Source organism: Arachis hypogaea, chromosome 3, assembly GCF_003086295.3.
Source record: "Arachis hypogaea cultivar Tifrunner chromosome 3, arahy.Tifrunner.gnm2.J5K5, whole genome shotgun sequence".
Lineage (NCBI taxonomy): Eukaryota > Viridiplantae > Streptophyta > Magnoliopsida > Fabales > Fabaceae > Arachis > Arachis hypogaea.
Genome location: NC_092038.1, coordinates 30350011 through 30370854, shown reverse-complemented (window position 1 = coordinate 30370854; position 20844 = coordinate 30350011). Strand labels below are relative to the sequence as shown.

Below are 20844 nucleotides of genomic sequence, written 5' to 3'. Positions count from 1 at the left end.
TTTGATAAAATGAAATTGTTTTGATAATATTAGTTAAAATCACTTTTAGATAGAAAATTAGTTAATTACTAAAAAAATATAATATTAAATTATAATATTATTTTTTAGTATATTTACTCCTTTTTATACTTCTTTTAGTATATTTTTTATATAATATTTTTTGTAAAATTTTATTTTAGTTTGTTATAATTTTTTAATAAAAATTAATATTTATTTATTAAATTAAAAATAACATATAAAATAATATATTTTAGTACTTTTTATGAGTTCTCTCAATAATCTTATTTTGTTTACTGTTTTGGATTCTAATTTTTTACTAATTATGTTTATATTATTATTTATAATTAATTTTTTATTTAATTTATCATTTTCAATAGGAATAATAATATATATTATAACAAATTAGAATAATAAATAATGAATAAGAATTATAATAATAAATTTTACAATGTCAAACAAAAAAATATTCTATAATTTTAATAGTACTCTCAGTATTCTTTTATTTAGTATTATTTTGGACTGTAAAATTTTATTACTTTTGGTTCTATTATTATGTATGATTAAGTTTTTATTTACTTTATCATTTTTAATAAGATCAATAATTCATATTATAATAGAATTAAAATATCAAATTTAATAAAAAACTAAAATATAAAAAATACTAAAAATTGAAAAAAAATAAAATATTTAAAATGACTTGAAACAAATATGAAAATCTTTTTAAAAAAATCAATAATAATCATCAAAAATGAACTTACGTTGAAGTGAACAAAGAAGTAATAATTTTTTACTTCCAATAAATGTGATTTTAAGCTGCGAAATTATTTTTGCATTTAAAAAAAATAGATTGCCAAACATGAAAAAACAGCTTTCAAATGACACTTTTATCCTTTAGAAGGGTTTTGCCAAACACACCCATGGTAACGATCAATCATGGCACGTAACAAAACTGCAAGAAAATGGGTAGAGTAAGGAACATGAAAACAAAATCCCCAACCAACCATAACCTCATCCTTACACTTTTCTCTTCCTTCATTAGCTTCACTTTCAAATAATATTCCCCCAAATACTTTCTCAGTCTTTCACTTCACACTTCACACTCTTCCCACCTTCATTTCAAAACCCTTTTACTTCCTTAAACCTTCAACTATGGCCACAGCGCTCGAATTCCTCGCTGTCCTTCCTCGCCCCTCCTCCTCTGCCACCGCCTTCTCTCCGGCCACCACCCGCCGTGCCTCCGCTATGTTTCCCCACTATTCCGGGATCAAGCCCAGACCCATCGCCGCCGTTCGCTGCGCCGGTCCACTGAACCCCAGAACCCTTACTCGCAGCGGGCGGGTTGTGTGCGAGGCTCAGGATACCGCCGTTGAAGGTCAGATTTCGTCTTTGTTGACAATTTCTTTTACAGAATTGTTCAGTTTTGCTAGATGATAGTTGAATTATTGAAAATAATTTAGAAAGTTATATATCCCTTGTTTAATCCGTGGGATAGTAGAATGAAGTGTTTCATTATTTATTAATCGTCATTCATATTGTGACAATAGTTGGCTTTTTAAGTTCTATGTGATATTTTTTAACGGTGGAAATAAAGTGGATAATCAAGAATTTTATTAGTGAAAACTCAGTTGCAGTCAACTTCACAAGTTGATAGCTAAGAATGGTTAAATGATTTGACTGATTTGACTAAATTTTCATGTAACGATTCTTAATTATCAACTCCACAAGAAGTTGACTACAATTGAGTTTTTACCATTCTTAGATGTTGACATGATTGATTATTTAATAATTTTTACATATTAATTTTATAGGAAGACAATTGTAAGTAAGTTGTTACTTTTTCCTTTAATACTTTGGCTGTGCATGGTGAGCTTGTTTGGAAACCATTTAACATGAGAAAAGAATTCTATTTCCTTTAAGAAAAGAATTCATTTCTATTTGAAACTGAATTCCATGATTTGGAATGACTACAATATATTAATGGAATAGAATTCAAGTTTGAAGAGTGTGAGAGTTGATTTGGAAATCAGACCCCTTTTGGTCTGATTTACAAATGAAGGAAAAATGAGAATTGGAATTCTCAAAGAAATTCAAATCATTCATTTATAATTGTTCCAAAGCAAGAAAAAGAATTCAACTCTTAAGTGAAATCTAATTCCTAACATTCCAAACATATGTTTTTGTTTCTTTTTTATTTATCGGTTTGAATTGACGAGACTTGAACCTATAGCTGTGATAAGATAATGATCAATGCAACGAGTCTCATTTGGTTGGGATACCTTTTCTTCCCAGTTTCCAAAAACATCCCCTTTGTTAGTGCTGGATTGGTTTGGTTGTGCTTCATCTTTCCTGAATATCTGAAATGCTTCCTTTGTTTCTGCTGACATAAAATTAAACAAGGTTGAAAATTTTTTGGGTTTATTATTCTTATGGCTAGCTGTAGACTTAGACAGCATGTAACCTACGTATTAGATAAAGAAATGATTATTATCTGACAAAGGACCAGGGTGCCCAATTGTAAGGACTTTCATCCAAATTTACTTTCTTTTAGGGACCATTGATAATATTTTCAGAGAGTAGCTTTGGACTTGACTTGAGATTTTGATCACCAGAGATTCGGTGTTATGTGCTAAGCTTGACAAATAAAAAATGGAATCAACCTATCTAAATATAGTTTTTAACCACGTATCAATGCACGTTTCTGCCTGGACATTTCATCAGAAAGAGCTTGTTTAGGTGCTCGTTGTTAGAAAAAGATATTTTTTTCAATGATTTTTTTTTTTAAATATGTTTAACAAAATTTTAGTAATAAAAGTAAAAGTATTAGAAAAATAAAATATATTTATTTTAGAAGCTACAATTTACATCTATTTTTTAAAAAGTCTTTTTTACATGTTGCCGTTCAAGTTGACTCTTCAGAGATAAGGTGCATTATCCATGCTCACTTTCACAAAGCTTCCATTCTTTTCACTTTCTTCTGTACTGCTGTTTTGTTGAACTGCCACCATGTTCTTCCGGTATGACTTACTGGTAGCCAACCTACTACTTGTGCTCTATCCATACATACATCATAGATTTCTTAAGTCATGTTTAATGTCTATGGGCTGGGATAACATTTTAGGTTTCATAATTAGACGAATTAATTAATTAATAAGTCATAAACTGAGTGCTATATATTAGCAAATAACTGTTTTGCTTCATTTATTAAATTACTATTGAGTTGAATTTTACCTACTTAAATGCAGAAAAAGATGCTTTGCTATAATTGATTAAGACAAGAAAGAGTGTAATTGAATTTTTTCGCAACACTCAAAAACCTGAACAAACAAATTTTGAGTATTGAATTATTGTTAGTTAGGCATGTAAAATCGTACCTGCTTATTCTACATGCCTAGCTAGCAATAATTCAATACTCAAAATTTGTTTGTTCAGTTTTGACGAGTGTAGCAGAAAAATTCAATTACACTTTTTCCTTGTCCTAATCAATTATAGCAAAGCATCTTCTTCTGCATTTAAGCAGGTAAAATTCTAGCCAATAGTAATTTAATAAATGAAATAACAGTTATTTGCTAATATATGTTTCTCAGTTCTGACCTATTAATAAATTAATTCTTCTAATTAAGAAACCTAAAATATTACTTCGGCCCATAGACATATCAATGATTTAAGAAATGTATGGACAGAGCAAGTGGTAGGTTGGCCACCAGTGAGGTCGTACTGGAAGAACACGGTGGCAGTTCAACAAAAGAGCAGTGATGAAGAAAGTGAAAAGAATGAAAGCTTTGTGAAAGTGAGCATGGATGGAGCACCTTATCTCAGAAAAGTCAACTTGAGCATCTACAACATGTTCAGTTGTTCGCATGTGCTAATTATGACTGTTTTCTTTCATAGTTGCCAGATAAGTTTTTGGAAAGATCTGAAAAGTTTAATACAAGGCATACCATTGGGAGAAAAGGTTTTTTTTCCCCCTTTCGGGAGGAGATTTAAACAAACATGGAAAGTAGAATGGAGACAGATATGAAGGAATCCGTGGGGATCATGAATTTGGAATAGTGAACACAGATGGCAAAATCATCTTGGATTTCTTTTTAAGTTTCTTATTCTAACTCATGCTCTAAAAAGTGAGACGAACATCTCATAACTTATAAGAGTGGATTGACAAGTTCCTAAATTGATTTCTTTTTGCTAGGAAAATCCTATAAAAAATTTTGTACTAACTACAAAATTATTTGGGAGAGAGTTTGACTAAACATAGTGTACTCGTTATGCATTTACGTGTTTAGTAAAAGGTGAGGAGTTGTCAAGAAAGAAACCCGAGGATTAGGTGGTGGGAGATGAAAGGTGACATAAAAAGACTTCCAAAGATGGAAAGAAGAAGCAAGGTTGGATGGACATAGAAGTGTAGATGAGATGTGGTGTTGGATGGCAAAACTAACTAGAAAAGTGGCAAAAGAAAACTTTTGGAGAGATTAGAGATACTGGAGCTAGAGATAAAGAATTGTGGTGGTCGGGCATACTTGCACAATAGAACGTAAAGCTAAAGAGGAAATGCTTTAAAGAATGGTGTTTATGTTGTAATGTGAAAAACTTGGTTAGGTATGAATCGACTTAGAAGGAAACAAAAGTGCTATAACTGGAGCAAGAACGAGATTTATGAGAGTGTTTATCAGTCTTTGGGTATGAAAGAAGTGGAAACATGATCTTTACAAGATAGCAAATGGTCGCAATAGATAGATGAGAGACTTGGATCAAGTTAATTACACTAATAACAAAAATGAAGTTTTGGTCATAGATGAGAATATTGAAAGATGGAAAAGTTATTTTCACAAGTTATTTAATGATGGACATTCTGTTGTGCTAGGGTCGATTACATTTGATGGAGGAGGACCAAAATTTCAATTACTACAAAAAATTCGAGATTTGAAGTTAAGACCCTAAAATAGACGAAGATGGGTAGAGTCATGTCATGGGGGTTTGGCTATATTTTTATGTTGGTTGCCGAAGACCTAACACAATCCTCCTCCTTTATCCGAGTCTGGGACCGGCTATGTACCTTTATCCGAGTCTGGGACCGGCTATGTACCGCAAGTGTAACATAGGCGGAGTTTGAAAAGGTTTAAGAGTAAAAGACATTTGTTGGTTAACTAAATTCTTTAATGTGATTTAAAGATCTAAGATGTTAGATGGATGTCAGAATGTTTTGGTCTCTATCTAAAAGAATTAAGGGATATACAAAGTTGTGCAAAATATAAAGGAATCAAACTCATGACTCATTGTGAAGATATGGAAAATGGTGATGAAACGAAGGTTGAGATAAGAGATTTAGGTTTCGAAGAACCAGTTTGGTTTTTATGCCAAGAAGATCTACCACAGAGGTTATATACTTGTTAAGGAGAATGATGGATAGGTATTAGAGTAACAAAAAGAATTTACTCGTAGTACCTTTTTTATTTGGAAAAGACATGTGGGGTATGGAGGGAAATCCTATGGAAGGTTTGGAGAAGGGGGGCAAGGATTGTATATATTTGTTCACTTAGGTAGCGTTTGGTGGAGAGACAGATACTGAAAGACTGAGACTGAGAGACAGAAACTAAGAGACAGAGACTGAAATAAGTTTTAGTATTCTGTTTGGTGTCAAGTGAGAGACAAAAATTGAAACAAGAATAAAACTCTAATTTAATTTGCACAAAGGATAAAATTGGAATTAATTAATTAAAATGAGAGTATTTTAGGTATAAAATATTATTAAAGTTTCAGTCTCTGTTTCTAAAAATATCAGTCCCTTGTGTCCCTACATTTTAGAGGCACTGAAATACTGAAATTTTGGGGACAAAGACAGAAATTTTAGTATCAGTCTCTGAGCCAACAAACATGATACTGTGTCTCAGTCTCTCAGTCTCTGTCTCAGTACTGCAAAACAAACGCTACCTTAAGGACATGTACAATGAAGTTATAATTAGTGTGAGAACCCAATGTTGATAGAGGAATTTCACACTCTTGTTGGAGGTGCTTACTAAGCATATCAAAAAACCAATGTCATGATGTATGTTTTTGGTTGATGACGTTGTCCCTTAGGGAGAATAGTAAGAAGATTTGAATGAGAAGTCGAATTTGTCTAGGCTAGTGGTGTCAATTGAGTCCAAGGCTTTAGGCCTGATCGTAAGCCCTTCAACATAATTTCAGTCTACAGTCCTAAAAATTACAAAAACACATTTTATAAGGCCTTGACCCTAATTAAGTCCTGAAAAAAATTGAAACACGGTTGGCCCTACAAGTCCTAAAAGCCCTAAAACAAAAGTCATCTTCTTCACTGAGAAGAAAAAATCGTGACTTGCGCATAGCTGTGTCAATATGCTTGGCCCTATGGGGCCTTGGCCCTACTTTATGTGGCCCAAAGAACAAAAGGTCCTATAATCAATAGGACCAAATTTTGAAAAAGCTCACATGGCCAAAAACCCTAGGGTCGGCCCGCAGGTACCCAAATCCTATTTTTTTGTACATTACTCTTTCAACAAACCTTTTAATTCTTCTATTCTTTTATCATTTTTTATATATAGAAAATAACGAAATGGAAAAATAGATATTAAACTATATACAAACTAGAAAATACCTTCCTCACTGTTTTGCTCTTCAATAATGTTTATAGTAGAAAATCAAAACACCAACAGAATTTAAATTATAAACTAAAAGTGTAAATTCATCTCTCAAAATAAAGTTTATACAAAAACAAATCATCTAAAATCATGAGGGTAGAGGGATGCATAGACATTGTTGATACTTCTTCATGAATTTTACCAATGTCATAATCTAAAATCAATCAATTAAAAAATAATTAAAAACTTAATTTAAAACGTTATTTTAAAAAAATAGCACATGCTTCAATTACTCTTTCTCTGTTGAGTAAATCATTTTAAGATTTGATACTAAACTGTTTCTAGAAGGCATCACAATCGGTAGACTAATGTAGATAAATAATCCAATCTCTAATACCCTTGTACTCAACAAAACTAGACGCAAGATCATGTTTTACTATAGCCTGATCGAGTTTTTTCGATGAACATTCTGGTCAATTTTGGTTGGAAGACCCTCTATATCATCATCAAATCTAATACTGAGGGGACTCAAATGAGAAGACCCGTAACTATTCTTCGGATTCTTTTCAATTTTGTATTCATGATTGCAAAAGTTGCATACAAGTCTTTCAACACCATTCATATCTTTTTCAATCTTCTTAAAAAACCTCCAAACATTATATTTTTTGCTAGAATCAACACTACCACTACCACTACCAAAAATTTGAACAGGAAAAATCCCGCATAAAAATGGTATTTCTAAGAATCCTGTTCAAGTTTCTGGTAGGGTTGATTCTGGTAAAAAAAACCTAATGTTTGGAGTTTTTTTAAGGAGATTGGAAAAGATAGAGATGGTGTTGAAGGAGTTGCATGCAATTTTTGTAATCATGAATACAAAATTAGAAAGAATCCGAAAATTAAGAATAGTTATGAAACTTCTCATTTGAGTCTTCATATAGTTTCTTGTAAATCCATGCCCCTCAGTATTAGATTTGATGATGATATAAATGGTCCTCTAACCAAAATTGACTAGAATGTTCATCGGACAAAAACTTGCTCAGGCTATAGTAAAACATGATCTTGCGTTTACTTTTGTTGAGTATGAGGGTATTAGAAACACTTTAGTATCAGATCTTAAAATGATTTACTCAGCCGAGAAATACAAATTGAAGCATAAGATGTGCTATTTTTTTTAAATAACGTTTTAAATTAAGTTTCTAATTGTTTTTTAATTGATTGATTTTAGATGATGACATTGGTGAAATTCATGAACAAAAAAAAAGTGTCAACGGAGCCGATGCATCCCCTCTACATTCATGATTTTAGATGATTTGTTTTTGTGTAAACTTTATTTTGAGGGGTGAATTTGCACTTTTATTCATAATTTAAATTCTGTTAGTGTTTTGAATTTTTACTAGAGACATTATTGAAGAGCAAAATAGTGATGAAGGCATTTTTTAGTTCGTAAATAGTTTGATATCTATTTTTCAATTTCATTATTTTCTATATAAAAAAAAATTATAAAGGGGATAGCAAAAGACAATGACTTTTAATAGGTTTATTAAAAGAGTAAAGTTAAAAAAAGCAGGATTTGATGGCTGTGGACTGGCCCTAGGGCTTTTGACTCTGGGCTTTTTCGAATTTGGCCTTATTGATTATAGGGCCTTTTGTTCTTTTGGCCCTATAAAGGAGGAGGTACATGGTTTGTATATAAATCGTGCTAAGATGAAATATATGGAATGCAAATTTAGCAAGGAAAGGGAAGAGACTATTACAAAAGTGGAAATTGCAAAAGATATTATACAACAAGGTAAAGAGATTTAAGTATCTTGTTTGTATTATTCAGGACAACGGGAAAGTAGAGGACAATGTAAATCATAGGATTTAAGTAAATTGGTCAAAAATGACGAAGCATTCGAATTTTATATACGATAAAAAAAAGTGTACCTTTAAAACTTAAGAATAACTTTTATCTCTGAAAGAGATTTGGAATGAACAAAAGAGTAACAGGGTTGAAAGAAAACTGAGAATGATTATTATCATTGCATGCGTCCACCAAACTAATACATAAGTGATATATATATATATATTCACTCACACACACTCAATGTACACAACACTAAAGAATAAGAGAAATCTTGCTAACTGATTTAACTAATCTTGATTCTTTTCTTGTATATCAACAATTTCTCTAATTGCCTCCCTCAAATTTAAGGTAGCTCTAGGAGCAACCTTAAGTTTGACAGTGAATTTACTAAACTCCACTAATAATAGTTTAATAAGAAGATCTGCAACTTGCTCTGGCGCTCTAATATGAACCACGTGTAGTTGTTGATTAACACGCTCTCTCAAAATGCAAGTCAAGCTCAAAGTGTTTTGTTCTGCTGTGAAGTATGGGGCTGGCTGCAAGCAAGACAACACTCTCATTGTCACAATATAGAGTTGCTGTTATTGTGACTTGAACCTTAAGTTCTTGCAACAAGTTTTGTATCCAGATCAAACTTGCAGCGGCTAGAGCTCGGTGTTCGGCTTCCGTGCTCGAGCTGCTCACGGACGACTGCTTCCTACTTGACCACAATACAAGGTTGGCTCCCATATAGATGCAATAACCAAACAAGGTTGAGCGCCGATCATCTAAGTCGGATCCACAGTTGGAATCTGAAAAACCAAACAGGTGCAAATCATTGCTAGCATGGAAAATAAGACCATTAGTCATTGTGCCAGCTTAGCAATAGTTTAGCACACTTCCAATGGCTAAGCAGGGGTCTCTGCATATATTGAGAAAGTTTGTTAACCGAATAAGCTATATCCGGCCTAGTAAGAGTAGCATATTGGAACGATCCCATTATTGATCTGTATAAGGTAGGATTGTCAAACACATCCTCTCCTACTTTAGACAACTTTGCAGAAGTTATCATAGGCATGGGCACAGCTTTTGATTCTTTCATTCTAACTCTTTGAAGTAAGTCACTAAGATACTTGGTTTGGGACAAATGGACACCCCCTGACTCTTAACTTTTTGCCCCTATTCATAAAAAATAGCTAAACTCTCCTAATTCCTTTAATGAAAACACTTGATTTAATTGATTTATTGTTGATTGAATTGCAATAGCAGTATTACCAGTAATTAAAATATCATCTACATAGATAAGAATGTACAAGATAAGATGACCATCATGCTTAATGAACAAGGAATGATCTGAACTGGTTTTGAGGAATCCAAATTGATAAAGAGTAGAAGAGAGCTTAAGAAACCATGATCTAGGAGCTTGTTTGAGTCCATATAAGGACTTATGCAACTTAAAAAACCTGAGATGAATCTCCATGAATAAAGCCAGGTGGTTGTTTCGTCAAAACAAACTCATTTAAGTCTCCATTCAAGAATGCGTTGTTGAAATCAAATTGTCAAATCTGCCAACTATTTTTCAAAGCAATGGTTAGTATAATTCAAATAGTGGTAGGTTTAATTACCGGGGCAAAGGCCTGATCGTAATCAATACCCTCAATTTGGTGGTTGCCCTTAGCAACCAACCGAGCCTTGTACTTAATTATCTCACCATTAGGATGGCGTTTAATCACAAAAATCCACCTACACCCTATAGCATTATGCCAATGTGTGGCTTGCAAAGCTTGATTAACTGAAGTAGGAATTTATTTATCAAATCAATATTATTGGTAGTCTCACAGCATGATAAATTTTAGGTTTAACTATTCCATACTTGGAACTAGTTTGCATAGGATAAAGGTTAGGATTAATGAGAATTCTTGGAGTACTACCAAATTGGATCTCAATACCATAAGTGGGGATACTATCTTGGTGAATTTTATTAGCAGAGAGTGATGAGGTAAAGTAGATGATGGAGGTGTAGTTGGTTGCGGATCAGTATCACTATTTTGTGAAGAGTCAATAGCTAAATGTGATGACTTATTAGTACTAGGATTTGAAGAGTTGCCCACTAAAAGTGTGCGTGTTCAGATTTTGGAGGGTAGTAATAGGTGGTGTAGGAGTAGAATTAGATGGCAAAGATGATGCAGATGAGCCTACAGGAAAAACTTAAGATGTATGAGGAAATTGGTTTGAAGATTTGGGTGCACTATCAGTAGAAAAAATTTCATGGTATGGGAACCTATGCTCATCAAATATAACGTGTCTGATGATGATAAATTGATAATCTTGCCAGTTTTTCTTAGACACTTAATAGCCCTTGTGGTGTGGGGCATAACCTAAAAAGAGAGCTGAGACTTGTAATCAAGTTTATTTTGAGAATATGGTTTCAAGCCAGGGTAACATGCACAACCAAACACTCTCAAAAAAGAATAATCTGGTTGTCCACCATGCATGAGCTCAAAAGGAGTGGAAGAATGAGTTTTGGGGGAGGGAAGCCGATTAATGATATAAGTGGCTGAGAGAAAGGCATCATCCCAATGTACAAAGGGAAGATGTGCAGTATATATATGAGTCCTCTGTTCACTCACACACACTCAACGTACATAGCACTAAAGAATAAAGAATAGAAATCTTGCTAACTGATTTAACTTCACGGGAACAACAAAAACCACCATCTCGTTTTTTCCTTTCTTCGGTGCTACCTTTTTATTTCCAAGGGATAGAGTTGGGATGTATAATCCCATTATTTTGGAGGATGCCCGGGAAAAACTCCTAGGCAAATTAAGGATCAAATGTTGGAAACTCATGGGCAAGGATAAGGTAATGGAATTGATAGAGAAATTCATAGACGTAAGTAGGATAGGAGAATGGATAAAGGGAATAGAGATGATGATAGAGATCATACCGAGAAACAGAAGAATTCCGTACGGGTACAACTATTATTTGAACGAAGTTATAAAAAAGCGATCTTTGTTGTCTAATAGAACAAACACTAATACCTTAATTGAGTCGGTCAAGATCAAATCTGTTTGTCAAAGTGCTTCTATGATTGCTCAAGACACCTCTTTTCAACTGAGAAAGAAAACAAGATCATTTCGTTCCATTTTTAGTAGAATAGTAAAGGATATTCCATTAGGAATGAAAAAAGGGGTAGAGGGAATAACATCTTGATTCTCTTGTATATCAACGACTTCTTTAACAAACTCATTGTCATTAGACCAAGTATATGTATGAAACAAAATGTTGGCCAACAAGGGGTGAATATGAAATTAAGTTCAGCATGACCAAAATATGGATGATTTGATGAATGAGTGATCATATGCGTGTGGACAAAATAAAAAATGAGGATATGAGAGATGAAATTGGAGTAGGAGTGTAATGCCCATTATTCAAAAATTGATGCAATCTTGTCTTAAGTGGTTTGGTTATACAGGGAGAATGCCAGTAAAGTATCTAGAAGAGTGAATGAAATGGAAGATGGACCAATAGTTGAGGTAGAAAAAGATCTTAAAAGACTTTACATGAAGTGAGCAAACAAGATCTCTTTGTGAACAATAAAATGCAATAATTTTGTTGCTTTTGCTTCTTTCATAGTTGGCAGATATGATTAAATCATCTTAGTAGTTTCCTGATAAAGAAAAAAGAATAAAGGAATAAAAGATATGTTTTCAGAGATTGAGACTAAAACTGAGATTGGGGATCTGTGACTCAATATTGTGTTTGATGGTGAAAGACTAGAACTAAAATTTCAGTCCTGGGACACAAAATTTCACTACGCTACAAGTAACTTGAGGAAAGACATATTCATTGCGCCCTAAGCCAATGCAATTGCGCTTGAGATGAATTCTTGGTCTCCTTGATTTCCAAAGCTGGTATAATGTGATTCTTCTAATAATCAGATTCTTGACCTTTATATAATTACTATTCTGCCCCTTTGTGTTATAACTACGAAAATAGCTTATTGAGCTCATATCATTTTCTCACATTTATTGGCAAGTTATGCTTGTTTTGGGGTGAAAGGAAGGATGCCAAATGTTTGTGGTTGTGTCATATACACCATTGTTTGATATATTTTGTTGAACTATAATTATCGCATTTTCAAACATTGTCTAATGAAACTAGTTTTGTGGGGGATTAGATGCTTAAGTTTCACTTAGTCTTGGAGCAACAATCGAGTTGTCCCCAAGTATCTTTAAGGTCACGTATTGAAGTTGCGGAATCAGCCAGTGATACAATTATTTGGTAAGTATGTCTACATTACTCCTTCTTGTTGGGGCCTTTCTCTAACCTTGTGTTAATGCCAAATGTTTGTGTATTGGGCTGCCTTTTAGGTGCGTAAGCTCCGCTTGATTCAAAACAGTGTATTCTTAAAGGAACTTTGCTCTTACCGTTGTTAAGATGTCGGAAAGCCTTATTACATAGCTAGTCTTTGTGCTGTTTATTACAATACCAAGGTTAACATATAACTGTCCACATTACTATTACACTAACGAATATGAGACAAAAGTTTGGCCAGATACTAACAGAAGTCGCATTTCTAAGGTGAAGGAATTAATTGGTCATTTTAAAAAAAAAATCTCATCCAACCAATTTCAAACAGCAAAATGGCATTATGTCTAAACTATTCTATTAAATATAACGAGATAATCAGACTTCAGATTATAGCCCTACCATTATATACCATTTTTGTATTAAATAATGGATTTATCAACGTTAGCTCTTTACTCTTACTTGTTGTTTACAAGTAATTTAAACGGAAGCAAGCACTTATCAACTCCCATGTCGATCATTGTTTGAATCTTCCATTCTGAACTGGAAATGGGTGCCCTCCTCCCTCGCTCTGCCCCGCCCTGCCCCATGGCGCTTTCAGGGGGTTTCCTTTTTCTCAGATGATCATGTCCCCTTATATATCCAGCGGCTTGTAGAGGTTAATTTTTGAGGAAGTTGGATTTGGTTCCCATTTTTATAAGCAGCAGCCCATAACAATTGACTGTTTAAAGCAATTTCCTATTTCTAGTATATATAGAGGCCGGGTATTGCTACTGCATTCTTGATATCCTTTATGTTTCCTGATGTACCTTCAAAAACTTCTTCATTGCAGAGGATATGTTAATCCTCCAACTTGTGGCACTTCTCTCCTTCATACAATAAAATTAATTTTCTTACCAAAATGGTTCCAATGATACAGTTTTTTTGTGGATCTACTGGTGTATGTTTTGGAGGTGAATGGTTTCAAACTTACATCCGTCTCATGATCTTCCGACAACCTTGTGAATCAACAAAAAGTTTCAACATTTAAGGCTTGAATTTGGCATCCAAAAACTTCTTAATAGCTTCATTTAGAAAATAATTTTGAACTCAATCATGAAATATAACTCTTAGAAAACTGCTTTACTGAAGTGAGTATGGGGAGATTATGCCAATTGATTTATAACTCATTGGCTTTTTATTAAGAGATATTTTGCAGTATAATTAATATATAACACAGTAATTTTTTTTTTTTACCAAAGATAGAGAGATTCGAACCCGCAACCTTGTAAATGAGTATGAGGAGATTATGCTATTTGAGCTATAACTAGGTATAGCAATTAGGTACAGTACAAAGTGATGCATTGTGAACAGTTTTAACCATGATATTGATATGCATGATGCAAATTTCCAATCCTCGGGGTTGATTTTATGAGAAAAAGCATACTCTATGTAAAGTATTCGTTGGTGTAGGATGGATTTTGATCCACCCTAGTCTCAATAAATACCCTCCCATCTCTCTCTCTGCCAAGAAACATCTCTATGTACTGTTGTTGTGTCTATGTGATTAAAGAACGCTATCTTGATGCATAGAAGACACACAGTTTGTGATATTCTTCTCATGAATATGTTTATGGCATGGTTGCTTTTCTCTTAATGTGTTTGTCATTCTGTTAGAATTTTGGGGATCCCAATGTTCTTTCTTTTTTTTTTCAACCGAGACATTTTGCCTATTCGGTAGAAATACAGATTGGAATTAAATAAATCTGTGTTGTTGCTTATTGCATATTACAGTGGCTTCTATTACCGATGCTAATTGGCAATCGCTTGTCCTTGAATCTGAATCTCCTGTGTTGGTTGAATTCTGGGCTCCATGGTGTGGTCCATGCCGAATGATCCACCCTGTAATTGATGAGCTGGCTAAAGAATTCGCTGGGAAGTTAAAGTGCTACAAAGTGAACACTGACGAGAGCCCTTCAACCGCCACTCGGTATGGGATTCGGAGTATCCCCACGGTGATGATCTTCAAGAATGGCGAGAAGAAAGATACAGTTATTGGTGCTGTGCCCAAGTCAACGTTAACCACGAGCATAGAAAAATTCTTATGAGGTGTAAGTAAAACAAGGCCTCTGAAGAATTCCTGCTATGGCCTTCTCTTTGAAATCCATGTCTCAAGTTTCGAAAGTTTGCTTCTTTAAATGCACTCACTTACCCTGCTGTATAGTTATCGGATGCAACTTATTTTCGTTGCCCTTTTATTCTCCTAGTTGTCAATGTGCCTAAAATTTCCCGATAAAACTTTATTTTTTATTTGATAGAACACGAATATCTTTTTAGAAAAAATGCTAGAGCCATTAGAATTTATCATTTCTGGTCATCAGGTAACCATTAATGTTTAAAAATATAGAATAAAATATGTTATTGAATTACTAAACTAAAAGAATTGAATTAATAATTAAGTGATAGTTAAAAATAATAAATTCTAGTAATCTCTTGGCATTTTTGATCTTGTTATTATATTTTTGGGAGAAACAATTGTACACAATCATGAAGGGATATAGATTTAGATATAAAATCACCACATATTCACATTTGTAAAATTTTAAAAATAACAGGACCAAATTTGATTCACTTATAATTAAACTTTACAAATAATATAATCAAATAGATTTATATTTATAATTAAAATATAAATAAAAATATAGAAGTACAATAGTGATTAAATTTTGGTGTTTATTATTATGTTATTATTATAAAATATTTGATTATTCTGTTATAAAAAAATTATTTTATTGTGAAAAATTTGATTATTTTAGTGGTTGATTAGTTTGTTAAAAAAATTTGTAAACAATATATATTATCAATCATATTAGTCATAAACAAAAAATTAATCCCTATTCAATTACTTAAATAAAATATATATTAAAATATAAAATATATATTAAAAATATGACTATATATAAATATACTAGCATTTGACCATTGCAAATGCATGGACTACATTATTTACTTTCACTACAAAAAGTTTTGTTTTTTTATAATATGTTTAACTTTTTGTTATATCAAAATTCCATAAATACATGCGTACAATTTTAAAATCTGAGTTTGTTTCATGTTAAAAATATAGAGAAATGTTAGGGAGTTATTAGAATTTAGAATTTATTATTTTTTTATTATCATTTAGTTATCAATTCAATTTTTTTAGTATAGTTCCTTTAGTCTAGTAATCAAATAATATATTTTATCTTATACTTTTAAACAATGATGGTTAACTGATGACTAAAAATAATAAATTCTGATGGTCCTCTAATAGTCTTCAATAATATATATTCTATTGTGCTAAAGATTCTCAACGTTGGTCTAAATATATATTAAGTACAAAATAAGAAATAGTTAAATGTGTTATAAACTTTTTATTCATAAAAATAGAATTAAATTGCACTTAAAGTTTAAATCACCTTTTTATTCAAGTAAAGTATCAACTGGTTTCTGTCCATTTCCCCAAATGACAACACGACCTTTAACCAAAAACACGATCCATTTTGGTCTCTGACCCTGTGTTCCGTTTGCCAACGCGGTCCTTCTGTCACTTTCACGGCGAAAACTTGACGGAAATTGCTGATGTGTGTAGGCAAGTGGATGAGATGGATAGCTTGCGTGGTTACGTGGAAGATGGAAGGCCACGTGGCTAGGTAAAATGGACAATGGCCTATCTTTCCTCGTCCACAACACACAAACGCCGTCGTTTTTAGGTTTCCAAGCGTCGTTTGGTTTTGCGCCTTTTATGTTCTCCTATAAAGACCCTTGACCCTCTAAAACAATTACCTTCTAAACCCTGGCAGAGAACCTTCTTCTCCATCAAGGTAGTGGTGAGTGGTGACAAGGTTGCTGACAAAGCTTTTGACGGTGATGTAGATGGTGGGTAGATGGCGCTGTTGACGGAACTTAGACAGTTCTATACACAGCACAGATTGCTGAGGTTGGTGTTGCTACTGTCCCTTTCTTTCTTTGTTTTTTTTTTGTGTGTGGTATCCTCATTTAACAGTTGTTGTTTGCATTCAGTCATGGTGGGTATAGAGAGGATAATATATTGTTTCTGTTGCCATATCCTAAGATTTTTATGTATTTAAATAAGATGAAAGTGTAGAGATGTGTTAAAAAATTAATGAAAGTTGGAACCAATTATTAGGATTGGGTGTTTATATTGCTGTAAGATTAAAGAAACTGTGTGATATGTTTAAATTTTTAAATTAGGAGCTAACAAAATTATATTGCACTTTTCCAGATGGCTGAATGTCTGGTTACCCCTGTGTTTTACCATGGGAGGAATTTTAAGAAGGACAGTGAAGGAATTCTTAGCTATTTGCATGGAAAAGTTCATAGGTGGCCACCAATGGATGTTGACTTGATTAATTATTTTGATTTGGTTGCTTTGTTTAAAGAGTTAAGCTACTTGGTGATGGGTTGGAGAGGAAGTTTTGATTTCCAGTGATTGTTCATCCCCTAAGTCATCATCCTCCTCCTTTGATGATGGATATGAAAGCGCTGAGGATGAGGCTTATAAGCCACCTCCTCCTGGTTATGAGTCTGATGACAGTAGCAGTGATGACAGTTTGAAGAAGAAGAAGAACAAGCAGAAGACTCGGCTTAAGAAGAGGATGTCACCTAAAGGAAGCAATAAGACTGGTGTAGCTAAGAAGAAAGGGCTTAAGTCAGCAAAAGATGGGCCAAAGCTATCACAGGTATGGCATCTTTGGGGATCAATTTGTCATATAATCTAAATGGTTAAGGGTTTAAGTGTGACATTATAGGTTGGCCAGGATTTTAATTGTCATTAAAAAAATGATGAAGCATTTAATTATCATCTTGATACGTAAAAATTGAATTTCACGTAATTACCGGCAAGTATACCGGGTCGTATCAAGTAGTAAGACTCACTAAGAGTGAGGTCGATCCCACGAGGATTGGTAGATTAAGCAACTTTAGTTAAATGGTAAGTTTAGTCAAGCTAACATGATTTTTGATTTTATGAGCAATGTGACTTTTGAACATAATGACAGGAATTTAAATGGCAATTAAGAACAAGAATATAGAAATAAAATGGAAGTAAATAACTGAAACTTAAATTGCAAGAAACTTAAATAACATCAAAGATAAATGGCAAGGAATTAAAGGGTGCAGAAATTTAAAGAACATAAGAGTAAATGGCAAGAAGTAGATGAACAGAATGTAAATAACAAGAGTAGTAAATAGACAGAATGTAGAAAGGGATTGGGAAATGGGTAATCAAATAACTAGAGCAAGAGAAATGAGAATTAATGATAGAGAGGATCATTAGGGATTAGAGATGTTAGTTTTCATGAATTGATGTTAGTCAAATCCTTCTCAATCATGGGTATAGATCCATGGCAAATGGGTGATTGAATCCCAATCTCTTGGTGATTCAATCTCTCTCAACATAGCCAATTGCCACTCTCGTGATCTAATTGTTCATGAGAAGAGATGAAGATCAATTTTAATCCAGCCACACAATTTCCAAAATCTCAACCAAGGAGAGTTACATCTCACATACTAACCAAGGTATGTTGATTGAGGAAATCATGAGAGGATGAACTCTAAACTGAATTATGTGGCTCATTCATCAAATTCACCACATAATTCATATAGATTAACCCCTCTCTCGATGGTGGTTGAATCTTTGAAGAACAAGAGTTCCCTCTTTAGATCAACCACTAAAATTGAGAAAGAGAAGATGGGTTCACCAATTCATTCCAACCAACAGAGCTCCTCCCCTAATGAAAGGGGTTTAGTGAATCATAGCTCCAATTTCAACAACAATTGCCATCAATCAAAGTTAAACTCAATTGCAAAGAAAGATGAAGAAGAAGAGGTAAATGCTTGAAGATTAAGAAAATGAAGAAGAGAAGTTCCAAGATGAACCAAGAGTAGCTCTCTGGGTCTCCTCTCGGAAGTACCAAAAAAGTTTTCAAATACAAGTGCTAAAAAGTGTAAAAATGACTAAGTGTAAAAAGTAGAGTAAAAGTGTAAAAGTCCAAAAGTCCTCAAAAAAGTACAAACTCAATCTCTATTTATACTAGTCCTAAAGATCCTCAAGTGGGTTAGCAAGATGGGCTTCCTCTTTGTTGAATTCTTGGCTCAATTGATGAAGTTTCTTGCCTTTGTGAGGAATAGGGGAAGTGGAGCAAGTTGGCACCAATTCTGGCCCATTGAGGGCGTTATTGGCACTAACTCCAGGCCAAATGCACGTTGGCAACGTGCAGGACAATTTCCTGGGCATGAAGTATGAGACTTGGGCGTTGCTAGCCCAAGTTGTTGCCAACAACTTGCTTTTCCTCTTCTTGGCCTTACTTTCATGCTAAATGTAGCCCAGAATCTGAGTGTCAACCTTCAGCTTCAATATGGACTATCATACATCATTGGAAAGCTCTTGATGTCTATTTTCTAATGCCACTGGAATCACCTCAATTGGACTTTCCTAGCTCAAGTTATGGTTCCTCAAAGAAGGTAAGGTCAAGCTGCCAAGTTGTTGCCAAGTTGTTGTGAATAACGCACCCTCAACCCCAAGTTGGCAACGTGCTCGAGCATCACTCTCCCAAGGCAAGGACTTGGGGCTGGCGTTGTTGCAAAACACGCCCCCCTTGTGGCACGTTGGCAACGTGCTCGACCCACACCCCTAGGCCAATCTCTAGCTTTCTTGAATTTCACTTCATGTTCTTGTTTTTAGGGCCTAAAGATGACTCTGGTTTGGCTCCAATCTTGTGCTCCACCATGGACTATTATATATGGTTGGAAAGCTCTGAATGTTAGCTTTCCAACGCAACTGGAAGTACTCAATTTGGATCTCTGTAGCTCAAGATATCTTCCATTGAAGTGGACATGTTCAGGCTGCCTTGCTTTGGCGTTGGCAACGCCCATCCAGCGTTGGCAACGTGAGTGGTGCGCCAATGGGCGTTTAGAACGCTGGTTGGTGCGCCATTGGGCGTTTGGCAGCCTGGTTGGTGCGCCAATGGGCGTTTGGCAGCCTGGTTGGCACCAAAATTTGGTGCCTGGCCAAACTTTCTTGTGTGGCGTTGGCAACGCCATTTTTGAGTTGGCAACGCCAGCTCCTTTTCTTCCATGGCTTCATTTGTTGCTTGGTTGTGTGGCGTTGGCAACGCCCATCTTGAGTTGGCAACGCCAGCTCCTTTTCTTCCAGGGCCAAGCTTGATTGTTTGGCGTTGTTAGCCTGCGTTGTCCTCAAAAACGCCCCTCATCTCTAGGCTGGCAACGTGCTCGAGGCTCCAAATCCAGGGCCAAGTTCCTTGTGTGGGCGTTGGCAACGCCAGCTTCAAGTTGGCAACGCCAACTTTGCTTCTTCCAGGGCCAAGTTTGCTTGCTTGTGGCTTGTGTGTGGCGTTGGCAACGCCGATCCCAAGTTGGCAACGCCAACTTCTTGCCTTGGTTGCCTCCAGGGTTGCCAAGCTTGCTTGGTGTGAGTGTGTGTGGCGTTGGCAACGCCAATCCCAAGTTGGCAACGCCAACTTCTTGCCTTGGTTGCCTCCAGGGCCAAGCTTGCCTTGTGTTGTGGAGTTGGCAACGCCAATCCTAAGTTGGCAACGCCAACTTCTTGCCTTGGTTGCCTCCAGGGCCAAGCTTGCCTTGTGTTGTGGAGTTGGCAACTCCAATCCCAAGTTGGCAACGTGGATTCCAAGTTGGCAACGCCAACTTCTTGCCCAGCTTGCATCCTTCTTGCTTCCATGCTTCCTTGTTTCATCACCTATCATCAACAAAGGAAATAGCTTCAAAGTCTTACCAATTCATGCACCAATTCCATGAGATTCATTCATACTCATTCATATATGCATTCCTTAAAACATTTGCATGAATTTGGCTAGAATTAACATGTTCCTTGATATCATCATGCATGGAAACAAAACTCATAAAAGGACTTGTTTATTTAGAGAAAATGAGTGAAATTAAGCTAAAACTAACTAAACTAACTAACTAATAATGCAAATATGCATTTGCATCACAACACCAAACTTAAAGTATTGCTTGTCCTCAAGCAAAATATAAAGGACTTTGTCACAAGAATTTAAGATGTAAGGCTTGAATGTTCTTCCAGAGAGTAATTTCTCA

At 34.7% G+C, this 20844-nt stretch overlaps 1 protein-coding gene across 1 annotated transcript; it reads left to right on the top strand.

Moving 5' to 3' along the window:
- Window positions 1–870: 870 nt before the first annotated feature.
- LOC112790107 (uncharacterized) lies at window positions 871–15305 on the top strand. The gene is made up of 2 exons (XM_025832340.3): window positions 871–1372; window positions 14500–15305. The coding sequence occupies exons 1-2, from the start codon at window positions 1150–1152 to the stop codon at window positions 14811–14813; spliced, it is 537 nt and encodes a 178-aa protein (XP_025688125.1). The 5' UTR covers window positions 871–1149; the 3' UTR covers window positions 14814–15305.
- Window positions 15306–20844: the final 5539 nt, after the last annotated feature.